This window comes from Nannobrachium achirus, assembly GCF_963921795.1.
Source record: "Nannobrachium achirus genome assembly, chromosome: 22".
Lineage (NCBI taxonomy): Eukaryota > Metazoa > Chordata > Actinopteri > Myctophiformes > Myctophidae > Nannobrachium > Nannobrachium achirus.
Genome location: NC_137829.1, coordinates 21281659 through 21296658, shown reverse-complemented (window position 1 = coordinate 21296658; position 15000 = coordinate 21281659). Strand labels below are relative to the sequence as shown.

General features: G+C 42.5%; 2 protein-coding genes across 4 annotated transcripts in view; both read left to right on the top strand.

Annotated features, from left to right (window-relative positions):
- LOC308308047 (mitochondrial carrier homolog 2-like) overlaps positions 1–297 on the top strand; it is a gene marked incomplete at both ends in the record, with an annotated part of 879 nt that extends 582 nt beyond the window's left edge. The window contains one exon of the mRNA XM_080753416.1: positions 1–297. This exon is cut by the window's left edge and continues 582 nt beyond it. Within this exon, the coding sequence (XP_080609542.1) occupies positions 1–297 (297 nt within the window).
- The window catches only part of LOC308308046 (partitioning defective 3 homolog B-like), a 438220-nt gene that overhangs the window by 132148 nt on the left and 291072 nt on the right, over positions 1–15000 (top strand). For all 3 annotated transcript variants that reach the window (XM_080753415.1, XM_080753414.1, XM_080753413.1), the window contains exons 7-9: positions 3468–3593; positions 11059–11320; positions 12677–12785. In XM_080753415.1, coding sequence (XP_080609541.1) covers positions 3468–3593; positions 11059–11320; positions 12677–12785 — 497 coding nt within the window. The remainder of the gene's footprint in view (positions 1–3467; positions 3594–11058; positions 11321–12676; positions 12786–15000) is intronic.

Here is a 15000-nt window from a genome sequence, read left to right as displayed (position 1 = left end):
TATGCCATCGATGGTTCCGCGAGTCACGCAGGAGAGATCAAGAACTGCACCCGGTGTGTGACACAAGGTTTTGCCAATAGACTCATGTATCCCTTGGTGTTGGTGTCAAATCTCATGGCTGTCAACAACTGCGGGCTGGCAGGAGGTCTTCCTCCATGCGCCTCCGTATATCCTACCTGGGAGGACTGCTGGAGGCATTTGAAAATAGAGGGCAACTTGGGCAGAGGCGACTGTACATTCTTCCGGACGCTCCCATGTGGAAAGACGTACTCCATTGGCCAGAAGAGACTTTTTTAATCCTGGAAGGAAGGTTGTGCTGAAGAAAAAAAAAACACACACTTGTGTGAAGTGAGCGGTGCAAACACGACACACGTGCATATCGTCTTGTATGGGCTGTTCTGTCTGTGATGTCAGTTACTTTATGTGTACAAGCACAGATCTCCATACATGGAGATCCGTCCTATTAATACATTTGGCTAATACATAAAAAAAGTGAAATGTAGCGTGCGCTCTCTCTCTCTCTCTCTCGCTCTCTGTGTGTCAGTGTGTCTGACTGCCTGTCTGTCTGCATTGGCGCAGCATCGACTCATACAAAAAAAAAGAAAAAAGACGAACATACATTCTGTAGGCTAGATCAATGCATTTCTGTGATCGCACAACTAAGAAAACTAACGGGGAATAGCCTACTAGAAAATAATAATAATAATAATAATAATAGTTTGGAAGTTGCGGATGAGGATGGATGCGGATATACAAATAATGTGTGGATAATTAATTTGTGCGGATGGATTCGGACAACATCAAAAGCCTATCCGCGCATCACACTAAAATCTGTCAAATCCGTCAACGGCGCTCTGGGCTTATAAAATAAAATCTGTAAATGGCAGTGAATGAAAAAAACAAACAAAAAAAACACAGGATACATAGTATGTAGTTTTTACTACATACTGTGTAGGACCAGTAAGACTCCCTAATCGGGAGATAAGCGACCGTAGGTCACATGTATACACAAAGAGTAGGGAGCAGTGTCCCCAAAAAATGTGGACGGATCCATGTTGATGACATGAGTGTAGACATACTGTGTATCGAGTTGAGTGATTTTAGGGCAAAAATTGGAGGAGCAGTGTCCAAAAATGTGTTTTGCAAGAATCGGCCTCATGGTGGCGCTAGAAGAGGGCCATGTGAGAAATGAGGGGTGGGGTCTCCGCGCCGCCGAGGCGGACGAATAGGTACCGGCCCCGGCTCTCCCGGTGGCTCCTAGGCCAAGTTAGGGCATTTTATGTGCGCTGCAGTGGCAGGGGGTCCTCCACTGGGGGCGCCACCACTTTTGCATCCGTTCTGGAGCACAAGGAGTCGGTGGTCCCCGGGAATTCCCCGTGAGCAGCCCCGTTGGGGTGGTCATTTGGTCATTTTTGCACATTTGGTCATTTTTTACATCTGGGGGTCCCCCAGGGACCTGGGGGTCCCTGGAGCTCCGGGGGTCCTTGGAGGTTGTAGTTTGGCAGGCAAGGAGTGTGTGTGCAAAATCTGGCATGGATCGGGGCAACGGTTGCGGAGATATGAGCAGGGCAAAAGTGTGACGTGTGACGTGTGACGGACTGACGCACGGACACCTGGTGGAGCTTTCTGTAGTAAGTGCGACCTACGGTCGCAATGATGTTTTTACCACATAGGAGGATGTTTTTACTACATATTTTACTACATAAAGATGTTGTTTTTACCACATAGGAGGATGTTTTTACGACATATTTTACTACATAAAGATGTTGTTTTTACCACATGGGATGTCGCCCCCACTTTCACTTAATGCGGCCCACAGGTTAATATCGGAATACTGATATATTATTGATTTCAGCTGTTACAATTCCAAACATGCAAACATGACCCGCTTTAATTCAGTTTATATTAGTAGTTGAATGACTAGCAGTATTAAAATGTTAGTCTTTTTTACGTCTACTGTACATATAAGTTCATGCAGTTAATGTCAGCATAATGCATTTGAAATGAAATGAAAATGTTACATTTCAGGATTCCGATTAAGAAAATAACAAATGATAATTCAGGATTCCAATTCAAAAGTAGCAAAATAGCAGATCTATAAGCTCAAAACGGTGCGTCACTTTGTGCTGCGCTGCGAGCTTGTACAAGTATTGTACAATTATTCAAATATAAATATATATATAAATATATATGTATATATATGTGGTAATATATATGTGGTACAAGTATTGTACAATTATTCAAATATAAATATATATATATAAATATATATGTATATATATGTGGTAATATATAGTATGTGGTACAATTATTGTACAATTATTCAAATATAAATATATATATATATATAAATATATATGTATATATATGTGGTAATTTTGCATAAATATTCTCTTCTGGGGGTCCCAAAAAACATTTTCAGATGGCAAAAAAAAAAGAAGAAAAAATAAATATATATATATATATATATATATATATATATATATATATATGAATTTGGGGGCCCTTGACATGTAAAACATTTACTGTATGAATGATGTCTCTATTTCTCTCTCTCTCTCTCTCCATCTTTCTGATTCCCTCTTTAGGCTCTATCAACCCATTTAGGCGTAGAATTATCTAATGCTTTAACGATTGAAAAATAGCAGATACAAGCTCACAGCTTCTTGCTAGTAGATCTGCTATTTTTGAAAAATCTTGACATTTTGTGCAAATCTTTGAATATATATATTTTTAAAGCGAACAAAATATTTGCTACTGAGGGGTCCCTGGAACAACATATTTTGAGACCGTGGTCCACAGCCAAATACTCTCTCTCCCCCTGTACAGGTCTTTACATCCGGGGGGTGGAGGAGGAGAGTCAGTATAAATAATAGGGGTGTATGATACATTTTAATAGCAATTCGATACATATCACAATACATGGTTGACGATACGATACATAGACGATATTGGTTCATTCATGGTGATACGATACGATTCGATTCAATGATGTAAAATCGATATAGTAACTATTTAGCAAAGAAATTACATCTGTGTGAAAGGTGTGGATAGTGCAGGTTTTTAAGGGAAACATGTATTATTTTGGATATAAATTAGTAAACAGTGATTATCTGCCAAATACATGTACATCATTGTATATTGACAAACCTGCACCTTGAGATGAACCCAGAGATTACACACATTTATCGATAGACCAGTGTAGCTATATGGAAAGGAAAAGTAATTAAACCCCTCCTTTTAATTTTTTCTTCTTAAAAATACTAAATACAATGCACAAGTAAGTAGTGTCGATAAAATCGATTCTTTGCACTGCCGATTCGATACGATACAAAATAAAACGATACGATTCGATTTTAGCTGTTTTCATTTCGATATACTTCGATTTTTTAAGTTAAAAACGATATTTCGATACAGTTACTATATCGTTACACCCCTAATAAATAACCTCTATCCCCCCTCCACAGGTCTCTAGGTCTGTACATCCGGGGGGTGGAGGAGGAGAGTCGCTCCAAGAAGGAGGGCTTGTTCCAGGAAGAGGAGTGCATTGTGAAGATCAACCACACCGACCTCATGGACAAGACCTTCAGCCAGTGAGTGGGACGCTGTCACTTCAATTCAATTCAATTCAGTTGTATTAAAGTGTCAAATCATAACAAGTTATCTCAAGACACTTTACATAGGCTATAGGGAGAGGGGGAGGGGGAGAGAGAGGGACCCGAGCAGATCCAGGCTCTGGCGTGAGCGGCTGTACTGCCTCGACCGAGTCGTGGTGACAGAAGGGGGGACGCTGTGTGTGTGTGTGTGTGTGTGTGTGTGTGTGTGTGTGTGTGTGTGTGTGTGTGTGTGTGTGTGTGTGTGTGTGTGTGTGTGTGTGTGTGTGTGTGTGTGTGTGTGTGTGTGTGTGTTTGTGTGTGTAGGGCTATACAGTAGCTACTAACTGCACTCCCTTACTCGTCCTAACCACTACCACTGAGTGAGGGAGTGGAGGGGGAAAAACATGGCTCTGGAAGTCCCTAAAATAGGTCTTAAATTGACTCACTAGTGCCAAACATGTAAATTGTAGAGATATCAGACTTTCATAAAGGTGAAGGTGGATTAAAAATAGCGACTTACAATTTTCAATTTAGGCATTTAGAAGACACTCTTAATCCAGAGCGATTTACAATAAGCAGTACATCAACATAAATACATCAGGGGGAAAAAAAGAAAGAAAATGTTTGTAGACCAAGCACTTGAACAGTAAAACGGTAAAAGTAAAACGTTATATTAAAAACCTAAAAATGCTATCTAGCTTTCATGTATGGTCATTGAGGGTAGGTGAGTGCTACGGTAAGTGCTATGGGCCTAGTGAGTCTTCAGGCCACGGCGGAAGCTAGGGAGTGAGTCTGTTGTTCTAAGTGTGACAGGGAGTTTATTCCACAGTTTGGGGGCCAGGAGGGCAAATTGTCTAGGATGAGTGGAGTTTTGTCCTGGGGTGTTTAGCGAGGGTTCTGTCAGCATCCCTGTGTTCGCTGATCTGAGTGAACAGGTGGGGTTGTAGGGGTTGATCAGGCTTTGGAGGTATGGAGGTGACTTTGAAAGTACATGTTACTAACTATATTTGTGACCAGTGATCTGTTTAAAATCATTTACGATAACGTAACGAGTTACTTTTAAAGGTAACGTTACTCAACACTGGCCCTACTTGATCACACTACAGTGTCACGCAAAAGCAGCAGATCCACAAGCTCATAACACTGTGGTTTTGAGCTCGTTTTGACGCTTTTGAATTTGAATGGAAAAAAGCGACTGTTTCGGAGGTTTCCACCTCCAACAGAGACTAAATCCTACATCAGTCAGTTCCGACAGTGTGTGGGTGCATGTCTGAACCCAAGCCTTTTGAAGTCCAGCACAACCTCTCCACTGCTGCCCCTGTCTCTCTCTCCCCCCCCCCCCCCCCCCCTCTCTCTCTCCCCCCATCTCTGTTCTGTCCGTTTCACTCTCTGTTCATTGTCAGACAGGCTTATCGTCGGCATTGTACTGACATCACTGGCAAAAGCGGAACAGACAGTTAACAGATGTTTGGAGAGCAGTGTGTTTGTGTGTGTGTGTGTGTGTGTGTGTGTGTGTGTGTGTGTGTGTGTGTTTGTGTTTTAGCCACCTATTGTGCATTCGGTTCGACTCGTCTCATCAAAGCACGCGTCGGTCCTTCGAGAACTCATCCGTTTATTTATTACATTTTCTACTGAGAGCGGGGAAGAAGTCACACAATATAGGTGGTAGTAGCACGCCTCATTGGGCCTCGCTCATCGGCCCCCCCACCTCCAAACAAAATGAGGAAAATGAGCCGAGATACATTACAATGACATTAGGTGTGAAACCTTGGCCCGATCACAGAAACATCTGTTAAAAGCCATCACCGTAGTTTACAGTGGCCGAAGGGAAGCCAGGTACCGTTTGTGGGATTAGCGTACACGTCTGTGAATGTCATAATGATTATAGTACATTACAATGTCAATACGCGGCGCACAATAGCCGCGGTCCAGCTGTGACTGGCGTAATAGGATTATGCTGTGTGTGAGGTGGGTTATCCCCCGCTGTAGGTAAATGGATTAGTACCGGAGAGGCTGGCGCCCTATTGTTCAAAGACAGCTTCTTTGGACACGCAACACATGTAACACACGGACACAAACGTACATACACGCATATACCATACAGAAAGTAGGCCTGCATGCGGCTGAGCTGTTCACAATTACAATATTGAATCGGAACACGCTGTCCCTGGGTTCAGGGCTTGGGCAAGGTAAAGGACACACACGCACACTCACTCACACACACACACGCACGCATGCACACATGCACACACGCGCGCACACACACACACACACACACACACACACACACACACACACACACACACACACACACACACACACACATGGCGTTCCAACATGGCAGGTATATAGAGATAGCTTGGTCCAGGACAATATGTGTCAGTAGGCTGCTGTAAGTAGACTAATCCTTACGCCCTCCATGTCCACGCACACACACACACACACACGCACGCACGCACGCACGCACGCACGCACGCACGCACGCACGCGCACATACATACACACACACACACACATACACACCTCTATTGTTCCCGCAAGGCAGGTGTATAGTACATTCTTTCTGGTTCCTCAACTACCACACACGTGCACCGTATCCAAAATTGGCCAAAGTCTAATTTTAGTTGACTAAATAACATAAGATTTTAGTAGACTAAATCTATGTATTTTTGGCCTGCCATGATGATGTTGAAATGCCTGATTTACACTCGGCTGTGTGCCGAAAATAGCAGATCTACAAGCTCATAATGTGACACGTGAACTTGTAGATCGGCTACTTTTGGAGAGAGATGCACACAACCAAGCATAACATTAAAACTCAGTTCTTAGTTCTACTGGACCTCTTTTCCACTAGTCTAATCTTTAGTCTAGTCTTCATTTGTTGACAAATTGTCAGTATATTAATATTCTGTATGTATTATTATTATATTATCATTTAGATGTATTAGCCATCATAGCTTAGTTTTTTTGCAGTCTTTATTCAGTCTTTGTTAGTGAAAGAAGGTAGTCGACGGACATTTTTCGCCATAGTTTTAGTCGAGGAAATGGACACTGATTACTTGGAGCTTGGATGGTAAACACCAGTGGAGTATAATGACCTGTTCCACTGTCATAATGAGTCCAAACGGAGCACACGCAGGATGAGAGCTGACAATTAGCATTCATTACAACATTATGGGCTGGAAGTGATACTGTACTTCAGAAGAATCATTAGTTGGGATTAGATTATCCTTAGATTAGATTAGATTATCCTTCCCTTATTAAGAGAATTGGAGCAACGGCGGTACATTAAAGCTTACGTTAGCGGGTCATCTGGGGGAACACAAAAATCTATGGAAAACGTGATAAATTATATAAAAAAATATATATATATTTTCAATCTTTTTTCAATCTACAAAAGTGTGTCAGTTTGCGTTCAAATGTGTCTTGAGATGAGATGTGGTCTCAGGGTGAGACGTAAGTCAAAATATATGCCCTGAGATGAAAGAAAAATAAGGCTTAGTCAGAAAAGATAAAGTCGGCCCGGGCGGCTGGTGTAGCCGCCTGGGCACCTAGGCGGGTTCGAGACCTTTGCTGCGTGTCACCCCTATGTGCAAAGTATCTAGTAAATAAAGTTATCAAGTACCGGAAATTGGAAATACTCAAGTAAAGTACAAATAACTCAAAATTGTACTCAAGTACTTAAGTAAATGAAAGTACAGTTTAATAGTTACTTTACACCGCTGTCTAACTGTGATCCTGGTCCGCTAAGCCGCACGGCACGGAACTCAAACACCCATGGCATCCTACCTACAAGTGCTACCGTCTAATTGAGTCTCTGCTTACCAGAATATGGTATTCGTAATATATATAACAGGAATGCAGGGGAAAACAATAGGCCCGTAATGTAATAGACGTTTTAACAAACCCGATTTCCGTCCCTTGATTGCCGGCTTGAATAATGAAGGCGGGAGTCGAGAACTCTGTTATTTTATCAGCCCCAGAGTCATTATCCTCCGCGCGGAAACCTGTTTTCAAAGCGTTCCTGATGCACATATTATATACCTTCCTCGACTTAGTCTCGGGTTACGAGAATATCATAATTGTGATGTATCAAATAATAAACACAGGAGATGGAAACTAAAGGAGCCTAATCCAATCTGATTTAGGGGAAACCGGATTTTCCTCTGTTGGTTAGCGGAGGTGAGTGATGGCGCGTGCCGATCGTCACTGACACGGCAGTCCCTTCTAACTCACTTAAGCACCGGGGGAAAGAATCTGATGGACGTGACTCTAGAGAGTCGTCTTTCTTCCAGAGATCATAGATCCTACTGAGGAGCCCAACAGGTGTCAGGGGCAGGCACGTGCACACATAGACATCAAAGGGGGCTTGAGCCCCTGCCCTTTTATCCGTCTGTAAAAAGTGCCCTCTCCAGACCACGAATGCAGTTTTTACTGTGGTGAAAGTATTGCAAAAGCTCTCTTTCCGTGCCATACCTGAAGGCAGCGTTCAAGAGAATTGCCTTGTCCAAACTCTCACGAACTTGAATGCAGCATCTCATGTTGAAAGAATTGCCCTCTCTGTGTAGAAATCCATGCCGTTACGCACACATCTCCTGTATTGACTTGATTATGCTTAGTTCAGTGTGGTATCAAGCATATTTCGATATTTTCACCAAAAGGCCCTGCCTCTCTAAAATTCTCTGCACGTCCCTGGTCAGGGAGATTTGTGTGTGTGTGTGCGTGTGCGCCAGCTTGCGTGTGTGTCCTATCCCTCCCTGTTCTGAAACGTACAGAATTATCCGTTGTAAAATCCAGCATCGAAGACATTTTCCCAGCGATAATTTGACCGATAACCAGTCCTCGTTGGCTGCCACCTCATCAGTCACGAAGATAATGAACAGTTAAAATCTAATTTTACATGATATTTATTATATTACCGTTATTATTGTATGTGCATTATATGTGATGAATACTTAGGCAGATGTCCTGTGGTTCCTTTACTAATGCAATTGTACTGTACGCGAGTACCGGTAAGTAGCATAATTTAAATAATGTAATGTATTATATACGATTATCACTCGCGCATTTTGTCGTTGCATGGGAATATACAACAGGCACATGAAAGCAGAGCAAGGTTGGATGCTGTGTGTGGGGTTGGTTGTCTTATTAATTCACAAAGGCAAATGAGAAAATAGCCTTTTGATCAACACTTTAATTTAATAAATACATTAACATTATTGTCAACAAGGACATAGCTCATATCCGTTCTTAACAGTACTGTTTTTAATTCACATGTGGCCATGTCTTGCTAAAGTAAATCAACATGAATGCAGTGGAATAGTATAAACAAAATCATTTGTTTTCTCAACAGTGTAATTAGAAAATGAATCAATGTAGTTTAATGGCAGATAATGCGATTTTGTATTTATTTAATTTAATAAATACATGAGCAGGCCTAGTCTCTCAATGAGGATGTTGTTCATATCAGTTTTTAACAGTGACTATTGGTTAAATGAATCAACATTATTAAAAAACATTCGTTTCTTAATTACTGAACAGTATAATTAGAACATGAATCCAATACCCTCACACGCATGAATCAGTATATTTATAAAGCACACACAAAAAAAGAAGTTGACCAAAGTGCTTTACAATAAATACAAGTGTAATCACATAAAGTTGTTTTGACATTCTGATAAAATTAACCTTGTGGCTTAAAATAACTTTAACAACCTTACAAGAGCACACGTACCGCTGTAGAAATGTTACCCGCCCAGTGAATGGGAAAACAAAGTAGTCCAACAGGGATTCCCCAACTGTGTGGGCAGGGAGACGGCTGAGAACACAGCAGGTGGCGTTGGCAGGACAGTCGGTGTTGAAAGGGGTGGACTGACTGCTAGGCATGCTGACTGACAGGATGTATCTGTTGATGTTGTGGAGAATGTGTACCGTATGCCTGATTTAACCGTGTGCCTGATGAAAGGCCCTTTCCCACTGGGCGCGATAATGATTACAAAAATATTGTTTTCAATTGAAGTGGATGGTAGCATCCACACCACAACGATGAAGCCGTAATAATTGATGTGAACACCGACTTATCGTTATCTTTATCGCGTCAGGTGGGAATGAGTCTTAAGTCCTACAAATGTCTTCTAAATCCTTCTAGAATCTAAGGTTTTTGAAAAAAACCTATGTTTCTATGATCAGTGGTTCTCAAACTTTTTCATGTCAAAGACCCTTAAAAGACCCCCAAAATTATACATGTATTTGGCCGCCGAACCCCATTTCAAAATATGTTGTTTCAGGAACCCCCAGAAATGAAGATTTGAGTTTTGCTTTAAAATATATATACATTCAAAGATTTGCACACATTTGCACACAAAATTTGCACACACAATTGCAGATCTACAAGCTCATCATAGCGCAGCACCAATGGTTATACTGTAGCAGTCCTTTGATCACTCCTCTTACCCAGGTCAAAGAAGGTGGAGTATGTAATCTATGTATGGCCCGTAAGGCCGAATTGTGCGCCCGCAGTGTGCGTCTTGTTATTTATATCAGGTCGCACTTATTGATGGCGAAGTCACAAAGAATAATGGTCCCTCATTGGCCGTTGATCCTGATGATGATGTCATCACCCAGTTGGTGACGTCACTCTATGGTTTTAAACGGTTTTCCCATTGGATGACGTCACTCTGTGTTTCAAGGGGTTTCCCCTTGGATGACGCATGCGGGGATTCACGGACGGACGGACGGACGGACGGACGGACGGACGGACGGACGGACGGACGGACGGACGGACGGACGGACGGACGGACGGACGGACGGACGGACGGACGGACGGACGGACGGACGGACGGACTTTGTCATTTAATTGTAGTCATAATTTAGTCACCTGAAAAGTTTTAGTTTTAGTCTAATTTTAGTTGACTAAATATCATACGTTTTTATATATGACTCATATGACTCTAAATGTGTCCGAACACAGCTGAGGGCTAGTCATTGACATTTTTTTCATTTTCATTTTTTCATTTCATTTGAAAGCTGGGAATCATAGCTACAAAATGATATATTGGTTGTGAAGATTGACCCAACAGTTATGCCATGCAGAAATACTAGATCTGAGAAATTCCTTTTAGATGAAATGTAACCTGCAAAATGTGAGGTTTCTCTTCACATTCATTTAAAAAGTCTTATTTACATGCAGAGTTAAGCTCTGGCGTTTAAGTGAAATGTAGCCTGATATTTATGAAATGCTTTTGTGGCTTTATCACATTTTAGGAAAAAATAAAATAAAAGTAATTTCAGGGCTGGTCTAAAGCTGTGCTTTCCGAAATGACTGCCCCTCTGCTATGCTGGGTCACAAATCAGGTCCCCCAGTTCAAATATGATTATTTTGGTGCGTTGCGGCCTGAAAAGGTTGAGAACCACTGCTTTAAACACAACTTCTCACTCTAAAACCTTTCTCCCTTCCTTCCAGGGCCCAGGAACTGTTCCGTCAGGCAATGCGGTCCCCGGTCGTCCGCTTGGAAGTAGTTCCCGCAGCCAACAGGGAACGATATGAGAGGAGCTTGATTGGTCAGCTCTTCATCAGTAACCCCGCCCCCGACAGCAGTCCACGAATCCCCATAAAGACCAAAGAACCACCGCCGCCTGTTAAAGCCAAGCCTGCTTTCAAGCCCTCAGAGAATCCGGCCATGCGATTGGCTGAGGACGCTGCCACTCTGGAAGCTGCCGTCTGTGTGAGTTGTTGAGTCTGTCAGAGCCCTCAAAAGTGCATCTTATACTGTACACTGTATGTATGATTATGATGGAGATTTAATTTATTGTGAGGGTCAATTCACCTTTTATTTGCCGTGCTGCATATTCAGGAACTTTAACCCTCTATAATTGGTAAAAGGTACTTATAATATACCTACTTGATACAGTCTTTTTTTCACTCTCTATCAAATGTCTTTGCCAAAAAATAGCCGATCTACTTGCTCGCAACTTTGTGAGCTTGTAGATCTGCAATATTTTGGCAAATGTTCCACCCCAGGATAATGGATGTTGGGGATATTTTGATTATCGCGATAATATCATAAATCGCGATATCTTTGGTCACAATAATCGTGACATGAAATGTTCATATCGTCCCATCCCTAGTTCCATGCTGTGCTCTGTGTTCCGTCTTCCATCGTCCTCCTCACTGGAACCAAGACTTCTTTGGTCACAAAACTAAGCATCACCATGGCGACATGCCCAAACGTTCAAAAGATCAGCTGGCACATACAGTTACCTAGCAACGGCTATGATGCAAGCTAGACAAGTGAATCTAACATGGCTGACAGTGTCGACGCTTTTCCAAATGTCTATCCCCTTGCTCTGAGTCTGTGGAAAGCACAGGGTTGGATATGTGATCGAGGTTTCATAAACCGTAGGTCAGGACCCTGGATGCATGAGTCACAGGCGTATTTCTAGTCAGGATCCCTTATTATTAATAAAACAACAACTATATTGTGTTGAAAACAAACCTGTTATCCGTGGTGAGAAACTCAAGTTATAACGGCAAACTTTCTTTGCTGCTTTCCAGTGTTTTGTTTTTTTTCTCCGCTGCTGTGAACAACCTAACCTGACCCCTCATTAGGGATGGGACAATCATCATTATTATCATTTATCGCAAGCTTCTTTTTTGCGTGTATCATCGTCCTTGATGATTGGTTGTAAACACAATAATCATATCGTGGAGATTAAAATACATTATATCGTGAAATTGGGATCGATTCAACTTTTATTTGCTGAGCTGCATATCCGGTACCATATAAACCCTCTATAATTGTTAAAATGGACCTGGAAATAACTTCATACAGTCTTTTTTTTTTTACTCTCGACCAAATCTCTTTGCCGAAAAATAGCCGATCTACAAGCTCACAACGCTTTGCAACGCGAGGCGTTGTGAGCTTGTAGATCTGCTATCTGCTGGCAAACGCTCCGCCCCAGGATTATGGATGTTGGGGATATTTTGATTATCGCAAATCGCAATGTCTTTGCTCACAATAATCGTGACATGAAATGTTCTTATCGGCCCAACCCTGACCCCTCACGTTGTGGACCCTCAGACCCCCAAGGGGAGGAGCGAGAGCCCCCTGCTGAAGAAAAGCCCCGCCCTCTCCAACCTGGTGGCCAGTAAGAAGGGAGGGAGGAGGCTGAGGATTGACCTGAAGAAAGGTAAGGCTGGGACTCAACCGGTGGTGGAAAAAGTACTCACATTTTTTTACTTGAGTAAAAATATCAATACTAAAATGTAGAAATATAAGTAGAAGTCTGGAATTGAAGATTTACTTAACCCATTTGTAGCCGATCCCGAGAATACTCGTGAAAAATACTCGAGTACTCGGAGTGCCGATCCCGAGTATACTCGCGAAATATACTGTATATACAATAAAGCTGGCAAGCTTACCGTACGGTCCGTTGGAAAGTCCTGGCACGATTGGACTCGCACTAAATGGGTTAAAGGGCCAGTTCACCTCTGGGACAACCAGATCTTATTTTATTGTTGTTTGGGACAAGATCCTCAGTTATTTTTTGTGTTCAGTCTGTGTTTTGAGATATTTTAGTATTTCAGCATGAATGATGATGCATTTTGCATCATATGAGTCATCATGCTGCATCATATGATGCAAAATGCATCATCATTCATGCTGAAATACTAAAATATCTCAAAACACAGATTGAACACTTGATCTTGTCCCAAACAACAATAAAACCAGTAACACTCCCTAATCGGGAGATAAGCGACCGTAGGTCACTTATCTCCACAAATAGGGCAAAAATGTGTTTTGCCAAAATCTTCCTGATCCATGTTGATGACATGAGTGTAGACATACTGTGTAGTGATTTTCGTGATTTTAGGGCAAAATCTGTAGGAGCAGTGTCCAAAAATGTGTTTTTAAAAATCGGCCTGGAGGTGGCGCTATATGGGAGAGATTGTTGATGGGATGAGTGTAGACATACTGTGTACCGATTTGCGTGATTTTAGGGCAAAAATTGTAGGAGCAGTGTCCAAAAATGTGTTTTGCAAGAATCGGCCTCATGGTGGCGCTAGAAGAGGGCCATGTGAGAAATGAGGGGTGGGGTCTCCGCGCCGGCAAGGCGGACGAATAGTTACCGGCCCCGGCTGTCCCGGTCGCTCCTAGCCGGAGTTACGGCATTTTATGTGAGCTGCAGTGTAGGGGGTCCTCCACTGGGGGCGCCACCACTTTTGCATCCGTTCTGGAGCACCAGGAGTGGGTGGTCCCCGGGAATTCCCCGTGAGCAGCCCCGTGGGGGTGGTCATTTGGTCAGTTTAGCACATTTGGTCATTTTTTACATCTGGGGGTCCCCCAGGGACCTGGGGGTCCCTGGAGCTCCGGGGGTCCTTGGAGGTTGTAGTTTGGCAGGTAAGGAACGTGTGTGCAAAATTTGGCATGGATCGGGGCAACGGTTGCGGAGATATGAGCAGGGCAAGAGTGTGACGTGTGAGGTGTGACAGACAGACTGACGGACTTACACTTTGTGCAGGGTTTGATAGTAAATGCGACCTACGGTCGCAATAAGATCTGGTTGTCCCAGGGGTGAACTGGCCCTTTAAGTAAAACGGTAATGGTTTCAAAATCTACCTAAAAGAACCAAAAGTAAAAGCACTCGTTATGCAGAATGTCCCGTTTCACAAGTTTTCAAATGTATAAAACGTATACAAATATTTTCAGATCTACAAGCTCACAATGCGTCGGCTATTTTCAAATGGCTGAAATGTATGTAGGCAGTGTTGGGAAAGTTCACTTTCAAAACGAACTAGTTCAAGTTCAAGTTCAGAACTTCTAAAATGAACTAGTTCATTTCATAGTTCATAATTCTATATTTTGAACTAAAGTTCATTGTTCCCCAAAATGAAAACTTAGTTATTTTTCGTTCTTTTTTTAACCATAATTTTGTTATACTTTTGGCTATAAAAATGTGTGTTTAGACGTTGCTGCATGCTATTATTTGTCAAAATTATTGACACAGCCCATATAGAACCACACACAGCAATAATTTCATCCAACTTAACATTGAGGTGCCCACAATATTTATGTGCCCACTGCCCAGTGCCCAGTCTTCCTGCACCCTTATTGTGAAGGGCTGAAGGCAGAAGTTTCTAAACCTCGCGCACAGCATGTTTCCGCGTTGGTTAAAATAGCTGATCTACAAGCTCACGTTGTCTCGTGGATGCGACGCAATGTGAGCTTGTAGATCAGCTATTTTCGCCGTGCAACACACATACGACAAAGTATAGTTAGGCTTGCGAGACGTAACGAGGAGGAGATTCACAGTGCAGCTGCAGAGCAGACAGCACCGCATATCAACGTTCACGAGGAGCTACGTGCAGTGCGTGCTATTGGAGCATGTGAATGAAAAGAGAGAC